The 21,686-nt window shown below is 31.9% G+C and overlaps 1 protein-coding gene across 1 annotated transcript; it reads left to right on the top strand.

Annotated features, from left to right (window-relative positions):
• Positions 1–248: 248 nt before the first annotated feature.
• Positions 249–19,983, top strand: LOC135949458 (solute carrier family 22 member 13). Its single transcript, XM_065499029.1, has 6 exons — positions 249–385; positions 16,974–17,609; positions 17,666–17,820; positions 18,495–18,998; positions 19,059–19,199; positions 19,273–19,983. Exons 2-6 carry the CDS (start codon positions 17,068–17,070, stop codon positions 19,674–19,676), a joined length of 1,746 nt encoding a protein of 581 aa, XP_065355101.1. The 5' UTR covers positions 249–385; positions 16,974–17,067; the 3' UTR covers positions 19,677–19,983.
• Positions 19,984–21,686: the final 1,703 nt, after the last annotated feature.

Genomic DNA, 21,686 nt, shown 5'->3' on the forward strand with positions numbered 1-21,686 from the left:
AAACTACAATAAAAGCAAGAAAAACCACAACCACTTTACTTTACTTTGCTCAATCAATGAAGAGAAAAATTTACGTTTAAATTGAGCAAAACGAAACGAAGATTTCAAATTTACATTCGTAACGAACGGACGACAGCAACGACACGAGCAAAAGGGTGCCAAATTGTCATTAACGATTATTTATTTATTTTTTCAAAAAGTTTTGAATAGAAAATTAAGAGCATTTTCTTTAGTTTTATAGCGGATCTCAAAGTGTTAACACGGACTAGTGCAAGACGAGTATTGTTGATTCTAAGTGTCGTGTGGTGTGTGGCAGTTTTTCTTGTCTCGTTATAAATATTGAATGAAAAAGAATTAACTGCAAATTAATTTATTACTAGTTGTTGTACGTTACTATTTTCAATTTGTTTCATTTTTTAAATTTTTTTTCTTTTTATTTCATTTTACTGGCTGTGTTAATTTGTGCGCGTAGAATTGTTGTATAAAAAAAACATCTATTTTTAATTGAGTGAAATTGATTTTAAATGTTTTGATATTCAAAAGAAATTGTAAAAAGACAGTTTAATGATGTTTGGGGTTTTTCTTAAATAAAAAAGTTTGCTACAGATTTAATTAAGAACAATTTATGATTTTATAGACAATTTAAATTAATGGTTTTAGTGTAATGGGAGATTTTTTTAATTCAAAAATGTAATAAATCAAAAAATTAAATCTAAAAAGAAATTTAAGATAAATTAAAAGCAGCTAACGACAAGGCAAAAGTTACAGAGAGTGATTAAGGACAGAAAATAATTTAAAAAGTTTCAAAAATCATTAAATTAATACGGAATTTTAAGCTTTTATTTTGAAACATTTGTACAATATGAATTTATTCATAGTATTGGCCATTGTTAGCCATAACCTTTTCCCATCTTCCTGCTAACTAATGGATTCCGCGCCAAAAGAACTGCTCATCTTTTGAGGCCAAGAACGAATCAAACCAATTTCGGATACTCTATTTCAAAGAGAAGAGTATCCTAGAGAGAGCGTTCTCCATTGATCGGATGGTGCATGGTCTGGACTATTAAGCGGCTGAGGCAAAACTTCCCAACCACTTCATTCTAAATACTTTTCAGCAGGTATTGCAACAAGTGGCCGAGAGTTGTCATGATGGAATATTACGGTTTCATGTCTGGGCGATTTTCGGCCAAAGCTGGCTTAAAACGAATCAGTTGCATTCGGTACAGGTTCCGTGTGATGGTCTGGCCAGATTTAAGTAGCTCATAATAGTTAGGATCCTTTTGTTCCCACCATACTTACTGCCATGGATATTTGACTTTAGTACCGATTCGTGTGGTTGGCCGGGCTTCACTTGTGCCCTCTAACGCTTCGGGTTATCGTAATGGATCCGTTTTTTATCGCAGATAATGATTCGATGCAAAAATGATACAGTTCAAGCATCATTTCGGACATGCAAAATCGCCTTTCAAGGTCTGTCGCCTTCAGAGAGGATACAATCGAATCAAATAGTAGTCGGAAGGGGCATGGTCTGGACTATAAGGCGGATGAAGCAAAACTTTCCAACCACTTCATTCTAAATACTTTTAAACAGGTATTGTAACATGTGGCCGAGTGTTGTCATGATAGAGTATTGAAGTTTTTGGCCGCATTTTCCGGTTATTTTTCGGTCAATGCTCGCTTCAAACGAATCAGTTGTATTCGGTACAGGTTCCCTGTGATAGTGTGGTCAGATTTAAGCAGCTCATAATAGTTAGGACCCTTTTGTTCCCACCAAATACAGAGCATTACCTTAGAGCCATGGATATTTGACTTTAGTACCGATTCGTGTGGTTGGTCGGGCTTCTCTTACGACCTCTAACGCTTTGGCTTATCGTAATGGATCCGTTTTTTATCACAGATAATGATTCGGTGCAAAAATGATACCGTTCAATCATCATTTCGGACATGCAAAATCATCTTTCAAGGTCTCTCGCCTTCGTATGGTATCCAATTTTGGATGAATGATGCTGCTTGCAAACATTTTCAAATTGCTGCTGGAGTAGAACCCAATGATTTAACAAGTTCTTGTTGAGTTTTACAACAAACTTGATGGAGTAATGCTTCCAATTCTTGGTCTTAAAACTTTTTTTTAGCTGGCCTGTGCGATCTTTTTCTTCCGTGTCAAAATCATCACTTCCGAACCGCACAACCGCATCTCTCGCACGTTGAAACCGATAAAACACATTCACCATAAGCTTTGTAAAGAAGTATAGCAAAACTTCCCGCATATGACGCTTTGTTGGTACAAAATTCTACAATTTTGAAGCAAAAAAAACTGTTTTGTTTTCTTTATAATGTTCAATAACTAAGTGAGAATGAATGACAGATATGTTCTCTTCAAAATGACATAAAAGTTATTTAAAACAAAAACCGCGTTCAAAAGATACGCCATCTATTGTAAATTCCACATTTTTAATTCATACTTCCCAATATTTAAAGTAAATTCTGTTTAGAACTCTAAAAACCATTAGGAAAAACTACTCTAGTCTAAATTTGTGTTAATTATATTAAACGTCCCGTGACTAGTGAAAAGGGGGGCAAATCACTTAAATGTTGACAAAATTTCAATTAATGAAAAATTATCAATTAGCAATTAATTTTAATTAAATTGTAAACACAATGAATTAATATACACCAGTGACCAATCACAGAGCTGAAGATATCTTCCTACTACAAAGACGCCATGTTAAATTCCCTGACCTCTCATGTAACTACTACTGTGACAAACCCCTTTACTTTACCCTGCACCCTTCGTTTTAAATTTAACTCACAAAAATACCTTTATTTTAGTAGCAGTAATTAGTGTGTTAGTCTTGTAAAAATATCATTAAAAACATATCAAAAACAAATACAAATATATCCGCGTTTATTTTTAAATAAAACCAAATAAAATTCAACATGTTTTTTCTTCATTTTCACGTTCAAGTTCTTGGCCACTCTCAATACATCGCAATATGAATTTTTTTTTTTCGTAAATTGTGGGAACATTTAAAAAAAGAAAAAAATGATTTTAAAAATAAATTACAAAAACTAAAACAATGTAGTCAACAAGTGGTTAAAGACAGCAAGCACAACTAGTGTTAGCAGTTTGACGAATCGATTATTCAACGTAGCAACCGACTGATTACATTAATTTGAGAACATGAGAAGAGAATATCACCGAGTATATCATTATAAACAGTTTTCTTTTTAACATTTATGAGGGAGCTATGACTAATTATTGTGTTCAATTGTTTCGGGTGTAGAGACCTCAACTGGTTGTGCAGAACATTCGGAATATTTAGTGCTTGTACGGCCACAACGAAATTCAGTAAAACAATTTTTTATAGCCTTCACCTTCGTCAGAAGGGTATATGTATATAAGTTTGTCATTCCATTTGTAATTTCCACAATATAATTTTCCGACCCTATAAAGTATATACATATATTCTGGATCCTGAGTTGATTAAGCCATGTCCTTATGTCTGTCCGTCTGTCTATCTGTTGAAATCAACTTTCCGAAGCCCCCAAATATCTTACATACACGATTCATACATCAATATCTCCGGAATTCTTCCGGCTCGGTCCACAAATGGCTGAGATATAAGGAAAAAACCAGGACAACCTCGATTTTTGACCTATATCTGGATTACTAAGTCATTAATATAAACAATATGGATATCTACTAATAGATATTTGAAAGTCCATTGCAACGACGTACTATATAAGACCATAGTAAGTGGGTCAAAATCGGAAAAAATATTTTTTAACCCGAATTTTTTTTTTCACCAAAAGTATTTTTTTCGCTAAATATTAAATAAAAATTTAAAAAACAAAAAAAAAAAATTCCAAAAAATTAAAATAACTTTGAAAAAAAAAAATTTTGTTTACCTAAAAATATTTAAAGTTTTTATTTTGAAGTATAATTTGGTGAATGGTATATAAGATTCGGCACAGCTGAATATAGCTCTTTTACTTATTACCATTTAAATTGATGGTGCAAAGTTTCCATGGTATTAATCAAGCTTAATGCTTGACGAAATTCACCTTTTTCCATTTTCTCCTCAAGTTTCGCGGTAGTCTGCTATCAATGGCTGTCAAACACAAACTAAACTAAACAAGTAAGAGCGCTATATTCGGCTGTGCCGAATCTTATGTATATACCCTTCACCAAATTATACTTTAAACTAACAATTTTAAATATTTTTAGGTAAACGAAATTTAAATTTTTTCCAGTTGTTTTTTCGAAATTGTTTTTAAAAATTTTTTTTTTAGTTTTTAATTTTTTTTTTAATATTTAGTGAAAAAAAATGTTGGTGAAAAAAAAAATTCGGGTTAAAATTTTTTTTCCGATTTTGACCCATTGTAGGTCCAACTTACTATGGTCTTATATACGTCGTTGCACAGGTCTTTGAAATATCTATCATTAGATATCCATATTGTCTATATTAATGATTTAGTAATCCAGATATGGGTCAAAAATCGAGGTTGTCCTGGTTTTTTCCTTATATCTCAGCCATTTGTGTACCGATTTTCTCGATTTTAAATAGCAACCGAGCCGGAAGAATTTCGGAGATATTGATGTATCATTCGTGTATGTAAGTTATTTGGGGGCTTCAAAAAGTTGATTTCAACACACAGACGGACAGACGGACATGGCTATATCGATTCGCTATCTATAACGATTCAGAATATATATACTTTGTGGCGTCGCAAATGAAAAATGTAGAAATTACAAACGGAATGACAAACTTATATATACCCTTGCCACTCATGGTGAAGGGTATAAAAATGACGCAGCTTGTTCAAATTTTGACAGGAGTCAACTGCAACAGCTGCCTGTTGACAGCATCAGTGTTGCTCTCTAAGTTACGAGGCGAGAAATTCAAAAAGTCACTGACTTATTGATCCGTCCTCGTATATGAATCTTATTTATGTTGAATTTTATTTGGATACTAACATATATATATTAGAGATTTATGAACATTAATGAAATTTTCAATAGAGTGGTCCTAAAATTCAATAGGGTTTCTTTTTAAAATTGCGATGTCAGATGAACGGAAGAACATCGCTTAATCGTTTCAGTAACTGATCCTGAGCAGATTAGTATACTTTTTTTAGTTATTGACTTAAAAGTGAGGGAATTACAATAGATGGCGTATCTTTTGAATGCAGTTTTTGTGTCATTTTGAAAATGTACATATCTGCCATTTATTGCCAACACAGCGTCATATGCGGAAAGTTTTGCTTTACTTCTTCAATTTGAAGCACACCGATTGCTCACCAAAGCTTATGGTGAAAGTGTTCTAACGGTTTTAACGTGCGAAAGATGGTTTGTGAGGTTCAAAAGTGGTGATTTTGACACGGAAGACAAAGATCACCCAGGCCAGCCAAAAACAGTTTGAAGACCATGAATTAGAGGCATCAATGCATGAAGAATGTTGTCAAACTCAACAAGTGCTTGCAAAAATCAATGAAGGCGAGAGACCTTGAAAGACAAATTAGCATGACCCAAAATAATGCTCATTTTTGTACCGAATCATTACTTGTGATGAAAAATGTATCCATTACTATAACCCGAAGCTTAAAAGAACGTATGTGAAGCCCGACCAACCAGCCAAATCGTCACCAAAGCCAAATGTCCATGGCGCTAAGTTAATGCTCTGTATTTGGTGGGAGCAAAAGGATTCTATATATTATGAGCTGCTAAAATCTGACCAGACCATCACAGGGAACCTATAACGAACGCAACCGATTCGTTTGAAGCGAGCTTTGGCCAGACATGTATCCGTAATATTCCAGTATGACAACGATCGGTCACATGTTACAATACCTGTTAAAAAGTATCTTGAGTGAAGTGTTTGGGAAGTTTGGCTTCACCCACTTTATAGTCCAGACCTTACCCCGTCCGACTGCTATTTGTTTCGATCAAAGCTGAACGCTCTCTCTGGAATATGCTTTACTTTTTTGGAACAGAGTATCTGAAAATGTCTTTATTCGTTTTGGCTTCAAAAGATGAGCAGTTCTTTTGGCTCGGAACCCAGAAAGATGGGAAAAGTTCATAGTACAAATGTTTCAAAATAAAAGCTAAAAATTTTAAAAAATATCGCATTTTTAAGTCATACACCCAATAAAAAATTATTTTATTGCGAAAAACGTTTATTAGTGCAAAATGATTATCGTATTTTAAACAAGTAAGAAAGCTATATTCGGCTGTGCCGAATTACCCTTCACCAAATTATACTTCACAATTTATTTTTCTTTTTATTGTAAAAAAAAAATTTCAAATTTTTTAAATTTTAATTTTTTTTTTTAATTTGTTAAGTTCTTTTTATAAAATTTTAAAAAATTGTTTTGGTTTTTTAAATTTTTTTTTTGGTGAAAAAAAAATTCGGGTTAAAAAATATTTTTTCCGATTTTGACCCTTTGTAGGTCCAATCTACTATGGTCTTATATACGTCGTTGCAAAGGTCTTTGAAATATCTATCAGATATCCATATTGTCTATATTAATGACTTAGTAATCCAGATATAGGTCAAAAATAGGGCAAAACAAGTAAGAGTGCTATATTCGGCTGTGCCGAATCTTATATACCCTTCACCAAATTATACTTCAAAATTTTAAATATTTTTAGGTAAACAAAATTTAATTTTTCTTCCAGTTGTTTTTTGAATTTTTTGGAAAAAAAATTTTTCGATTGTTATTTTAAATTTTTTTTTTTAAATTTAAACATTTTTTTTTTTAAATTTAAAAAAAAAAACATTTTTTAAATTTAAAAAATTTTTTTTTTTAAATTTTAAAAAATTTTTTTTTTTAAATTTTAAAAATTTTTTTTTTCGTTTTTTCAATTTTTTTTTTTTAAAAAAAATTCGGGTTCAAAATTTTTTTCCCGATTTTGACCCATTGTAGGTCCAACTTACTATGGTCTTATATACGTCGTTGCAAATGTCTTTGAAATATCTATCATTAGATATCCATATTGTCTATATTAATGTCTTAGTAATCCAGATATAGGTAAAAAAATAGGTCAAAAATCGAGGTTGTCTTGGTTTTTTCCTCATATCTCAGCCATTTGTGGACCGATTTTGCTGATTTTAAATAGCAAAATTCTCGAAAGCATGTCTGACAGAATTATTGAAGATTTGGATCCCGAAGATATCTGGGGTCTTCAGAAAACTGATTTCAACAGACAGACAGACAGACAGACAGACAGACAGACAGACAGACAGACAGACAGACAGACAGACAGACAGACAGACAGACAGACAGACAGACAGACAGACAGACAGACAGACAGACAGACAGACAGACAGACAGACAGACAGACAGACAGACAGACAGACAGACAGACAGACAGACAGACAGACAGACAGACAGACAGACAGACAGACAGACAGACAGACAGACAGACAGACAGACAGACAGACAGACAGACAGACAGACAGACAGACAGACAGACAGACAGACAGACAGACAGACAGACAGACAGACAGACAGACAGACAGACAGACAGACAGACATACAGACAGACAGACAGACAGACAGACAGACAGACAGACAGACAGACAGACAGACAGACAGACAGACAGACAGACAGACAGACAGACAGACAGACAGACATACAGACAGACAGACAGACAGACAGACAGACAGACAGACAGACAGACAGACAGACAGACAGACAGACAGACAGACAGACAGACAGACAGACAGACAGACAGACAGACAGACAGACAGACAGACAGACAGACAGACAGACAGACAGACAGACAGACAGACAGACAGACAGACAGACAGACAGACAGACAGACAGACAGACAGACAGACAGACAGACAGACAGACAGACAGACAGACAGACAGACAGACAGACAGACAGACAGACAGACAGACAGACAGACAGACAGACAGACAGACAGACAGACAGACAGACAGACAGACAGACAGACAGACAGACAGACAGACAGACAGACAGACAGACAGACAGACAGACAGACAGACAGACAGACAGACAGACAGACAGACAGACAGACAGACAGACAGACAGACAGACAGACAGACAGACAGACAGACAGACAGACAGACAGACAGACAGACAGACAGACAGACAGACAGACAGACAGACAGACAGACAGACAGACAGACAGACAGACAGACAGACAGACAGACAGACAGACAGACAGACAGACGGACGGACATGGCTTAATCGACTCCGCTATCTATAAGGATCCAGAATATATATACTTTATAGGGTCGGAAATGAAAAATGTAGAAATTACAAACGGAATGACAAACTTATATATACCCTTCTCACGAAGGTGAAGGGTATAAAAAAAAAATTATAAAGTCATAAGACCATTTTCTATACTTTAACATCAAAGTTAATCAAATTTAATAAAATATTTTTAAGAAAAATATAAGGCGCGAAAGCTAAATATCTCAAAACTACTAAAATGGAGATGTGATTTTCTTTCTTAGTTTCAAGTAAAGAATATATTTCACTATCAATCAAATTCCTCAATTAATTGTTAAACTTTGTCAGATATGACAAGCATATTTAGATAATTTAACTTAATTACAATATTTTTATTTGCAATAAATATTACAAGTATAATTAATAAAGCGAATATTACGATTTCTCTAAAATAAACTTTTTGCAAGTCACAATAGAAAATTTATCATTGTGGAACAAAATTTCTGTAGATAATTCATTCTATACTAATAACAAAATAGCTGTGCTATTTCTCTAAACCGAATTAATTAAAAATTTTGGTCAATTGGAGTGTTTATGCTCTACTTAGAGCCAGCGAAGTAACTAGCTAACTCCATATTGGAGCACTCAGAAGGAAATTTTCTTTCCTCTCAAACCTTTTGAAATTCCCACCTGGGGGGAAAATTTATGGTTTGTGTTGAACATAATTGTCACCAAGTCTGGCTACTGAAAATATTTTTATATAAATTATTGCTATTCTACACCATTTCCTATTGTTTTTCAAAAAATTCCAATATCTACTTATATTTCAAAATTTTTGTAATTGAGTTTAAGAATATTTCAATTATATTTCCGAAATTTCCTATAGTATTTCAGAAAATTCTAATAGCATAACTAATGGAAATTTCTGAAATACAATTACAAAACGTTTAAATATAAATTAAAAATTCTGAAATTCAAATGGAAAATTCTGAAATAGAATTGGAAATGGTGTAATCACAAATCTTTAGAGTAAATTTCAAGTCATCTTTTATTTATTCTTATCAGGTTCGGCCTTCAAATGTATATTTGATTGTCAAGTTTAAATAAAAATCTTAGTTTTTGTTTCAAACAAAAACAAAAATCCAAAATAAAGAATATTTTAATATATTGACATAAATACTAACAAAAGTTGAGTGATTGAATTGTGAGTTTTATTTACTTATGGGAAACTTAAAATAATAACATTTAAGAACTATTAAAAATAGTTTGACAAAAAATAATATATTATTCCCTTAGTAGACACTTCTTATCGTTTTCCCTTAAAATTCACTAATATTTAAACAACAACTCTTTGATTCCTCATTTAAAACCAACATTTACCAACCACCAATATTTATTTAGAAAACACCAGTAGTATCATTTCACTAGAAAGACTAACTTATTTATCCAACTAATTAGTTAAGTTAAATTAAACTAATTAATTAATTTCAAAAAACAAATACGTTAATTAACATGTGTTCAATGATTGCAACCACTAAAGAAAGAACAATTGTTAAAAGAAATGTGTAATCGATATTAAAATACAGCAAAAACGTTTGAAAAAAACCCATAAAAACCAGAATGTAAATAAAGAAAATTTATTAAACTTTTCCTCAATAACTTGTGTATTGGGGGGACACTTTAAGGCGTAAAAGTGTCAAAACTAAAATAAAATATAAATAAACGGCAATAAAGTCAATTTAAAATTATGAACTTTCTTTTTATTAGCATCATTACAATTAAACAAATAAAACATTTGTGCAATTCACAAGATATCCTAACATGTCATAATGTTGTAATATTTGACGGTTTGGCGGCTCGGCTTAACCGACTCTTGGTAGTTCGGCGCAGGTCTCTGCTGGTTGGTTACGATAACAGAACAAACATAGCATTTAGGACATTTTTCGCTTGAAACCATTGTGAAATATTACAACATTATGACAATATGACATAATAGGATACCTTTTAAATGGAATATCCTAAATGTTGTTGTTATTGTAATACAACATATACCGGATGACAAAAAAGTGGTCACATTAAAACAAGTAAGAGAGCAGCTAGCTATATTCTGCTGTGCCGAATTTTATATAGCCTTCACCAAATTATACTTCAAAATAAAAATTTTAATTATTTTTAGGTAAACCTTTTTTTATTATACCCTTCACCTTCGTGAGAAGGGTATATATAAGTTTGTCATTCCGTTTGTATTTTCTACATTTTTCATTTCCGACCCTATAAAGTATATATATATTCTGGATCCTTATAGATAGCGGAGTCGATTAAGCCATGTCCGTCTGTCTGTCTGTTGAAATCAATTTTCTGAAGACCCCAGATATCTTCGGGATCCAAATCTTCAATAATTCTGTCAGACATGCTTTCGAGAAGTTTGCTATTTAAAATCAGCAAAATCGGTCCATAAATAACGGAGATATGAGCAAAAAACCGGGACAACCTCGATTTTTTACCTATTTTTGATCTATATATGGATTACTAAGTCATTAATATAGACAATATGGATATCTAATGATAGATATTTCAAAGTCCATTGCAACGATGTAGATAGTAAGTTGGGTCAAAATCGGGAAAAATATTTTTTAACCCGAATTTTTTTTTTCATCAAAAATTTTTTTTTGTGTTAAATTTTTTTTTCCAAAAATAAAAAATTAAAAAAAAAATTTGGAAAAAACTTTTTTTAAAAAAAATTAAAAAAAAAATTTCAAAAAAAAAAATTTTTGAAAAACAATTAAAAAAAAAATTTAATTTTGTTTACCTAAAAATATTTAAAAAAATTTATTTTAAAGTATAATTTTGTGAAGGGTATATAAGGTTAGGCACAGCCGAATATAGCTCTCTTACTTGTTTTTATTTGTATTTATATAAGTTTGTCATTCCGTTTGTATTTTCTACATTTTTCATTTGCGACCCCATAAAGTATATATATTCTGGATCGTTATAGATAGCGGAATCGATATAGCCATGTCCGTCTGTCCTTCTCTCCGTCTGTGTGTTGAAATCAACTTCCCGAAGCCCCCAAATAACTTACATACACGATTCATACATCAATATCTCCGAAATTCTTCCTGCTCGGTCGCTATTTAAAATCGAGAAAATCGGTCCACAAATGGCTGAGATATAAGAAAAAAACTAGGACAACCTCGATTTTTCACCTATTTTTGACCTATATCTGGATTACTAAGTCATTAATATAGACAATATGGATATCTAATGATAGATATTTCGAAGACCTTTGCAACGACGTATATAAGACCAAAGTAAGTTGGACATACAATGGGTCAAAATCGAAAAAAATATTTGTTAACCGGAAATTTTTTTCATCAAAAAATTTTTTTTTTCATAAATTCTTTTTAAAAAAAAAATAATTAAAGAAATTTAAAAAAAAAATTTTGAAAAAACTTTTTTAAAAAAAATTAAAAAAGAATTTGGAAAAATTTTAAAACATTAAAAAAAAAATTTGATTTTGTTTAAATAAAAATATTTTTAAGTATAATTTGGTGAAGGGTATATAAGATTCGGCACAGCCGAATATAGTACTCTTACTTGTTTTTTCTAAAGTTGTTTTTTTATTTTTTTTAAATAAATTTTTTTTCGAATTATTTGTTTAAAATTTTTTAAAATTTAAAAAAAAATTGTTTTTAAATTTTAAATTTTTTTTCGTTTTTTAAATTATTTTTTAATATTTACCGAAAAAAAACATTTGATGAAAAAAAAAAATTTGGGTTAAAAAATATTTTTTCCGATTTTGACCCATTGTAGATCCAACTTACTATGGTCTTATATACGTCGTTACAAAGGTCTTTGAAATGTCTATCATTATATTAATTACTTAGTAATCCACATATAGGTCAGAAATCGAGGTTGTCTTGGTTATTTCCTTGTATCTCCATTTGTGGACCGATTTTCTCGATTTTAAATAGTAACAGAGCCGGAAGAATATAGATGTATGAATCGTGTATGTAAGTTATTTGGGGGCTTCGGAAAGTTGATTTCAACAGACAGACACATGGACATTGCTTAATCGACTCCGCTATATATACCCTTTTCACGAAGGTGAAGGGTATAATAAAAGTTCATAAAAAATCAGGAATTTCTGTGAAAAATTACATTTACATGAACAATTGCAGTTTATGGCTGAAGCCTTCTAAATTCCAAGTTATTTGCGTTTAAAGCAAGATTGGCTACCGTTACCACTAAAATACCATTTCAGCTCGAATACCGTTACCGCTAAGCAACCGTTAGCGTAATAACTGCATTTACCGTTACCGGTATAATTGTAAATACCGTTACCGTTATTCTGTAAATAATTATAATTTATTATGAAAATACAAATTTTTGATTTTATTGAAATATAGAGAATTTAAAATATAAACTACTATATCACCTTATTTTTTATTTTTTTTTTTGGAATTTACTAATCAACGTTTCCGAAATAATCCAAACTAACGTTACCGTTACCTTTCAAACGTTTCGAATCAGTAGCCAACCATGATTTAAAGCTTTTTCCAAAGTTTTTCTGACTGTTACCTTTAAAATATGTTTTTAGCTCGACTACCGTTATCTCTAAAATAGCGTTTCCAAAATAACTGCAACTACCGTTACCGCTAAAATATCTAAATAATCGAATAGGAACATACACTCCTCTAAAATATCGTTATTCTATAATTATTTTTTAACAATTATTTATTGAATCTGAATTATTTTCTTAAAATAGCTGGAGTCTCATAAAATCGCTAATTTAAGCAAATCGCTTAAATAGACTATTTAATGAAAAATCGTTAAATAAATTCTTTAATTTGACAAAAGAAATCACAAAATATAAATTATATCATACAATTTTTATAAAAAAAATCACAAATTTTAAGAATTAAAACCAAAAATGGTTAAGGTAAAAAATCGCTAAATTATAAAAAAAACGCAAAAACATCATTTATATCATAAAAATTGTATTAAAAATACTCTAAATTAAAATAAATATCGATTAAAATTAAAAATCTAATAAGAAATAATTAAAAAAGCGGAATATTTTCCCAAAATAAATTTAATACAAAAAAATCGCTAAATTAAAACACGCAAATTTTACAAAACACTTAAGTTTCTATAAAGTTATATAAATAATAAAACAAGGACAACTCCACAATAAAAATGTTAATTTCATTAAAATAGCAAATTTACCTAAAACCGCTGATACCACAAAAAATCTTTAAAATCGCTAATTTATTGTACACAAAAAACAAATCACCAATATAATAACAAAATTTCAAAAGGAACAATAAAATCTCTCATTTGGAAAACAAATAGAATCATCTATTGCGATAAATATTTTTTAAATATCTTAAAAAATCGCTAATTTAAAAAGATTGTTAAAATCGCTAATTTGTTAAAAAAAAATCACCAATATAACAAACAATTTCAAAATCAACAAAAAAAATTTCCAATTTGGAAGAAAATAAAAGCATCTACCGTAAAAACAAGTTATGAACATTTTTTTAAGTACAATCTTAAATATCATAAAAAGTAAAAAAATCGCTAATATAAAAAGATCGCCAATTCTACAATAAAATTGGTATTTTTATAAAAAAATCCTTACACTTTCACAAAATTCACTAAAAATAACTAAATTCCCACAAATCGTTAAAAAAAAATCTTTCAATAAAATCGAAAGTTTGATAATCATAAAAAGATAATTTTATAAAAATAATACAAAAAAAATAACGCCAATTTAACAATAAAATTGCCAATTACACAAAAATTTTCCATTTCTACATTTTATGTAATCGTTAATTTTACAAAATATTTCTAATATTGTAAAAAAGGCAAATTTATAAAGAAAAAGCTTTAAAATCGCCAATTTCAAAAACCAAAAATCACCAATATAACAAAAATATCTCTCATATAGAAAAAATATAAACATTTTTCACAAAATTCGAGAAAATAGACCAAAAATATTTAAGAAAATAGTAAAAAATTTTGTAAAATCGCTTAAACAAAAAATCGCTAATTTAGAAATAAATCTGTAAAATCGCTAATTTTACAAAAATTCCCCCAATTATTCTTCAAAATCGCAAATTTCACAAAAACTAATAGTTCAAATCATTAAAAATAGTTCAAATTTATAAAATAAAATCTCAAATTTCATGAAAAACAATAATAAAACAAGTAAGAGAGCTATATTCGGCTGTGCCGAATCGTATATACCCTTCACCAAATTATACTTGAAAATAAAAAATTTAAATATTTTTAGGTGAACAAAATTTTTTGCAGTTTTTTTAATTTTTTGGAAAAAAAAAATTTTGAATTGTTTTTTTAAAATTTTTAAAATTTTGTTTTTTTAAATTTTAAAATTTTTTTTGGTTTTTTAAATTTTTTTTTTTGGTGAAAAAAATTCGGGTTCAAAAATATTTTTTCCGATTTTGCCCATTGTAGGTCCAACTTACTATAGCCTTATCTACATCGTTGCAAAGGTCTTTGAATTATCTATCATTAGATATCCATATTGTCTATATTAATGTCTTAGTAATCCAGATATAGGTCAAAAATCGAGGTTGTCCTGGTTTTTTCCTCATATCTCAGCCATTTGTGGACTGATTTTACTGATTTTAATTAGCAAACTTCTCGAAAGCATGTCTGACAGAATTATTGAAGATTTGCATCCCGAGGCTATCAGGGGTCTTCAGAAAATTGATTTCAACATACAGACGAACATGGCTTAATCGACTCCGCTATCTATAAGGATCCAGAATATATTTACTTTATAGGGTCGGAAATGAAAAATGTAGAAATTACAAACGGAATGACAAACTTATATATACCCTTCTCACGAAGGTGAAGGGTATAAAAAAAACAAATTCCACAGAAACCGTTTATTTCATAACATAACTTCATAAACTGTATAATTCCACAAGAAATCGTAAATATTTAGAGTTTAATCGGTTCCGGATTAGGCCAAAAATCACGTGTCATATTTCACAAAAAAGTTTATTTCATAGCAGCTTCAAAAATTCACTATTTCCACCAAAGATCGTTAATATTTTGAATTCAAACGAATTCGATTTAAAATTTTGACCAGCATTTTACCCGAAATATAAAAAATTTTTAAATTTTTATGAAGAAAAAACTATAATTATGAAATTTTTAATGAGAAACGTAGCTTAAATTCCAGGACTCATATGTTATTTGAAAGTACCTAAGAAAACTACAAAAAACTAGATGTAACCCCTTTTATTGCCACTAGCTGTATGCTTGAACCCTTAAGAGAAAATTATTTTACGCTGCTCTTTTTTATACCCTTCAGCTTCGTGAGAAGGGTATATATAAGTTTGTCATTCCGTTTGTAATTTCTACATTTTTCATTTCCGACCCTATAAAGTATATATATTCTGGATCCTTATAGATAGCGGAGTCGATTAAGCCATGTCCGTCTGTCTGTCTGTCTGTCTGTCTGTCTGTCTGTCTGTCTGTCTGTCTGTCTGTCTGTCTGTCTGTCTGTCTGTCTGTCTGTCTGTCTGTCTGTCTGTCTGTCTGTCTGTCTGTCTGTCTGTCTGTCTGTCTGTCTGTCTGTCTGTCTGTCTGTCTGTCTGTCTGTCTGTCTGTCTGTCTGTCTGTCTGTCTGTCTGTCTGTCTGTCTGTCTGTCTGTCTGTCTGTCTGTCTGTCTGTCTGTCTGTCTGTCTGTCTGTCTGTCCGTCTGTCTGTTGAAATCAGTTTTCTGAAGACCCCAGATATCTTCGGGATCCAAATCTTCAATAATTCGGCCAGACATGCTTTCGAGAATTTTGCTATTTAAAATCAGCAAAATCGGTCCACAAATGGCTGAGATATGAGGAAAAAACCAAGACAACCTCTATTTTTGACCTATTTTTTACCTATATCTGGATTACTAAGACATTAATATAGACAATATGGATATCTAATGATAGATATTTCAAAGACATTTGCAACGACGTATATAAGACCATAGTAAGTTGGACCTACAATGGGTCAAAATCGGGAAAAAAAATTTTGAACCCGAATTTTTTTAAAAAAAAAAAAAAAAATTTAAAAAACAAAAAAAAATTTTAAAATTTAAAAAAAAAAAAATTTTAAAATTTAAAAAAAAAAATTTTAAATTTAAAAAATAAATAATTAAATTTAAAATAACAATCGAAAATTTTTTTTTTTCAAAAAATTCAAAAAACAACTGAAAAAAATTAAATTTTGTTTACCTAAAAATATTTAAAATTTTGAAGTATAATTTGGTGAAGGGTATATAAGATTCGGCACAGCCGAATATAGCACTCTTACTTGTTTTATTTTTTTTTTATTATTTTCCTTTAGCTCCTTCACAATTTTACTCAAATTTATTTTGCTAAACAGTTTGAAAAGAGGATTCAACAAAAGAACATGCTTAAAATAAAGTCGTAAACATGTAACACACATTTTAAAATCAACAAGTGAAAATGTTTAAAACAAAAGCATGAAATGCATTAAAAAAAAGTTTCAAATAATCAGGGGAAAAGGAATTAATATCAAACACACTTGAAAGTAAATTTATGATTGACATAGAATTTGAAATTGTGGTTTCATGCCTGATTGAAACACTGAATTTTAAATTAATGTTGCAGCAAATAGCTAAAAATAATTTCTAAACAATGTTAATTAAAAAACAAAAATAACACAACAATTGAAAGCATGACGAGATTAATTTATAGTTTTTTTTTATTAATTTTCAGGGTCACAATTATGAGAGGCTTTAAGCTTTAATCTTAACAGAGAAAGCAAAAACAAAAAAATATAGAAATAATCTCCTCAAATATAAACTTCAACATGAATCACACAAATGGCCCCAAATCCTCACCTAAAGTCTCTCCCAAAGTGGGCCAACGTAATTTAGCCTATATATCAGAGGCCCCCGACATAAATCATGCAACAACACAGCAACACACAAATCCTCCTCCCAGAGCAGCCACATCTCCTGCTACTGATATAATAGGAGATATTACTGGGGACTTTGGTGTGTGGCAAATCAGAACGATACTCATTATATTCCTGTGTAAAATTCCCGCCTCTTGGTTTATGGCCTGCATTATATTCACCGCTCCCGAACTTTATCCAAGCACGGAGTTTGTTTGTGACTCGACATCTTTAATGCCAAATCAAAGTATTTCCCCGGATCAATGTTATGTAGATGATGCAGTGACGGGTCATCGTCGGGAGTGTACACAATTTTTGTACGATTTTAATTTTCAATCTCTGATTATGGAATTCGATTTGGTGTGTTTGAGGGATATATTTGTGGCGTGGACCCAGTACTGGCATTTGTTTGGTGTCTTGGTGGGAGGTGTAGCAGCTACCAAAATGATGTTATTGTAAGTGGAGGATGAAAATCATTGAAATACATTTTATTTAAATCTTTTTATTGCAGCATTAGTCCCCGAAATGTGTATTTTATTGGCCAAATAGCCCAGATTATATGTGGTGTAGTGACGGGTTATGCCAGGGACTTTAGTTTACATTGTGCTTTTCGCTGTTTGTCGGCTGTTTGCTGTGCTATCATGTTTACTTCGGGCCAAGCGATATGTAAGTATTAAAACAGAACTAGAACAGAACTAGAACAGAACTAGAACAGAACTAGAACAGAACTAGAACAGAACTAGAACAGAACTAGAACAGAACTAGAACAGAACTAGAACAGAACTAGAACAGAACTAGAACAGAACTAGAACAGAACTAGAACAGAACTAGAACAGAACTAGAACAGAACAGAACTAGAACAGAACTAGAACAGAACTAGAACAGAACTAGAACAGAACTAGAACAGAACTAGAACAGAACTAGAACAGAACTAGAACAGAACTAGAACAGAACTAGAACAGAACTAGAACAGAACTAGAACAGAACTAGAACAGAACTAGAACAGAACTAGAACAGAACTAGAACAGAACTAGAACAGAACTAGAACAGAACTAGAACAGAACTAGAACAGAACTAGAACAGAACTAGAACAGAACTAGAACAGAACTAGAACAGAACTGGAACAGAACTAGAACAGAACTAGAACAGAACTAGAACAGAACTAGAACAGAACTAGAACAGAACTAGAACAGAACTGGAACAGAACTAGAACAGAACTAGAACAGAACTAGAACAGAACTAGAACAGAACTAGAACAGAACTAGAACAGAACTAGAACAGAACTGGAACAGAACTGGAACAGAACTAGAATAGAACTAACTACTTCAAATCCCTTCCAGTTGCCGACATCACCTCCGGTATTTACCGAGCCGGCGCCATCATACTCTACGATACATTCTGGTCCCTAGGAGTCATCTTTCTACCCTCTCTCTCGTCCTTTTTCACAAGTTGGACTCACATTTATCTCGGCATAACATTCCCTACATTATTCTTAACATTGCTGCTGCAATGGACACCCGAATCTCCACGTTGGCTCTTGAAAAATGGCGATGATAAAGTGATTAATCGTGTAGCGGATATTGTGCGTGAAGGTGCAGCCATAAATCATCGTCTCGATAAAATACCAGAAGATTTTCTACAACAATTGCAGAATTTAAGGACAAAAATGAAATCAGCTCCAGCACCGGCCAAATGGTTGGAATTATGGCAGGGTCCCAGAGCAAAAGTGCACATGGTAGCGGCTCATTTGGCTTTGGCAGCGTTTATTATAAACTTCATGGGCATGTTGCTGAATATGCGATCATTTGGCCGGGATTATTTGGTGCCTAACACTGTGGCGATGGGTATGTCTAGAAATCTTATTAAAAATTAAGGAATTTTTCATTTCCCATCTATTCTTTAAGGCTTTTCTGAAATATTTGGCTGCTTTTTGGCCTTACACTTTACTTTGAAGCACAACAAGTGGAAATGGCAATGGGCTGGTGGTTTTAATATATTAGCGGGTCTATTAGGCTGCCTAGGCTGGTTATTTAGTTCGGCAGATAGTAAGTACTTCCCAAAACCTCGCAAAATAAGGAAATATTTCTTAAATTAAAACAAATTGATTTCTTCCCTTAGTGAATCCCGAACTAAAAGTCACGTTATGGATGATAATTGCCACCATACCCAAGGCGGCGGTCTCCTGTGCCCAATCCATGATATTAGCCTGCATGCATGAGGTAATGCCGGCCAATAAAAAAGTTCCCTTTGTCTTCTCGGTGGTAACATGGGCACGCATCTGGCTGCTGTCAGCTCCATTTGTTAATGTCCTCAAGAAAATCGATGTAGCCATGTCCTTAACTGCTTATTGTGCTCTAAGTATATTTGGTGGCTTTTTCACCTGTCTTATACTGACACCCCGGGCGCCTACACCTGCCGCCATAGAAGAGCAAGGAAAACCCAGAAATAATAATAAAAATGCATCACCACTGGCAAAACCTGTCTGGACAACGGAAACGAATGTAAATAATACTCGTCTTTGAAACAGTAACACAAAAGGGCAATAATTGCCGCAGGAAGTAATAGGAAGAAAGGCTATTTGTAGTTAATTTAGTTTAATTGAGAAGAAAACTTTATTGCAACAAGTGTGATAATAAAATATTAAAACAAAAAGAAAAGAAAGAGTTTAGCTAAAAGCAAATGACAGAATGAATGAAATGAAATGAAACACGTGTATTGTAGTCGTACTTAAACTAATTATAAGAATTAATGTAAAGTTTTATTTTATTTTTTATATTAAAAGAAATCAACTAATAAAAAATGTGATTTGTACGATAAAAAACTGAAAAATAAGTGATCACAGATCAATCTCCTTTTCTCGATTTAGATATTTAGAAAAATAGATTTTTAGAACTGAACTAGAACTGAACTAGAACTGAACTAGAACTGAACTAGAACTGAACTAGAACTGAACTAGAACTGAACTAGAACTGAACTAGAACTGAACTAGAACTGAACTAGAACTAGAACTAAACTAGAACTGAACTAGAACTAAACTAGAACTGAACTAGAACTGAACTAGAGCTGAACTAGAACTGAACTAGAACTGAACTAGAACTGAACTAGAACTGAACTAGAACTGAACTAGAACTAGAACTAAACTAGAACTGAACTAGAACTGAACTAGAGCTGAACTAGAACTGAACTAGAACTAGAACTAAACTAGAACTGAACTAGAACTGAACTAGAACTGAACTAGAACTGAACTAGAACTGAACTAGAACTGAACTAGAACTGAACTAGAACTGAACTAGAACTGAACTAGAACTGAACTAGAACTGAACTAGAACTGAACTAGAACTGAACTAGAACTGAACTAGAACTGAACTAGAACTGAACTAGAACTGAACTAGAACTGAACTAGAGCTGAACTAGAACTGAACTAGAACTGAACTAGAACTGAACTAGAGCTGAACTAGAACTGAACTAGAACTGAACTAGAACTGAACTAGAACTGAACTAGAACTGAACTAGAACTGAACTAGAACTGAACTAGAACTGAACTAGAACTGAACTAGAACTGAACTAGAACTGAACTAGAACTGAACTAGAACTGAACTAGAACTGAACTAGAACTGAACTAGAACTGAACTAGAACTGAACTAGAACTGATCTAGAACTGAACTAGAACTGAACTAGAACTGAACTAGAGCTGAACTAGAACTGAACTAGAACTAGAACTAAACTAGAACTGAACTAGAACTGAACTAGAACTGAACTAGAACTGAACTAGAACTGAACTAGAACTGAACTAGAACTGAACTAGAACTGAACTAGAACTGAACTAGAACTAGAACTAAACTAGAACTGAACTAGAACTGAACTAGAACTGAACTAGAACTGAACTAGAACTGAACTAGAACTGAACTAGAACTGAACTAGAACTGAACTAGAACTGAACTAGAACTGAACTAGAACTGAACTAGAACTGAACTAGAACTGAACTAGAACTGAACTAGAACTGAACTAGAACTGAACTAGAACTGAACTAGAGCTGAACTAGAACTGAACTAGAACTAGAACTAAACTAGAACTGAACTAGAACTAGAACTAAACTAGAACTGAACTAGAACTGAACTAGAACTGAACTAGAACTGAACTAGAACTGAACTAGAACTGAACTAGAACTGAACTAGAACTGAACTAGAACTGAACTAGAACTGAACTAGAACTGAACTAGAACTGAACTAGAACTGAACTAGAACTGAACTAGAACTGAACTAGAACTGAACTAGAACTGAACTAGAACTGAACTAGAACTGAACTAGAACTGAACTAGAACTGAACTAGAACTGAACTAGAACTGAACTAGAACTGAACTAGAACTGAACTAGAACTGAACTAGAACTGAACTAGAACTGAACTAGAACTGAACTAGAACTGAACTAGAACTGAACTAGAACTGAACTAGAACTGAACTAGAACTGAACTAGAACTGAACTAGAACTGAACTAGAACTGAACTAGAACTGAACTAGAACTGAACTAGAACTG

This window comes from Calliphora vicina, chromosome 1 (genome assembly GCF_958450345.1).
Source record: "Calliphora vicina chromosome 1, idCalVici1.1, whole genome shotgun sequence".
Taxonomy (NCBI): Eukaryota; Metazoa; Arthropoda; class Insecta; order Diptera; family Calliphoridae; genus Calliphora; species Calliphora vicina.

Coding starts and splice junctions, on each gene's coding strand:
- LOC135949458 (XM_065499029.1), top strand. CDS start 17,068: ATGAATCACACAAATGGCCCCAAATCCTCACCTAAAGTCTCTCCCAAA. Junction 17,821..18,494: donor TACTTCGGGCCAAGCGATAT/GTAAGTATTAAA, acceptor AATCCCTTCCAG/TTGCCGACATCACCTCCGGT. Junction 18,999..19,058: donor GCCTAACACTGTGGCGATGG/GTATGTCTAGAA, acceptor CTATTCTTTAAG/GCTTTTCTGAAATATTTGGC.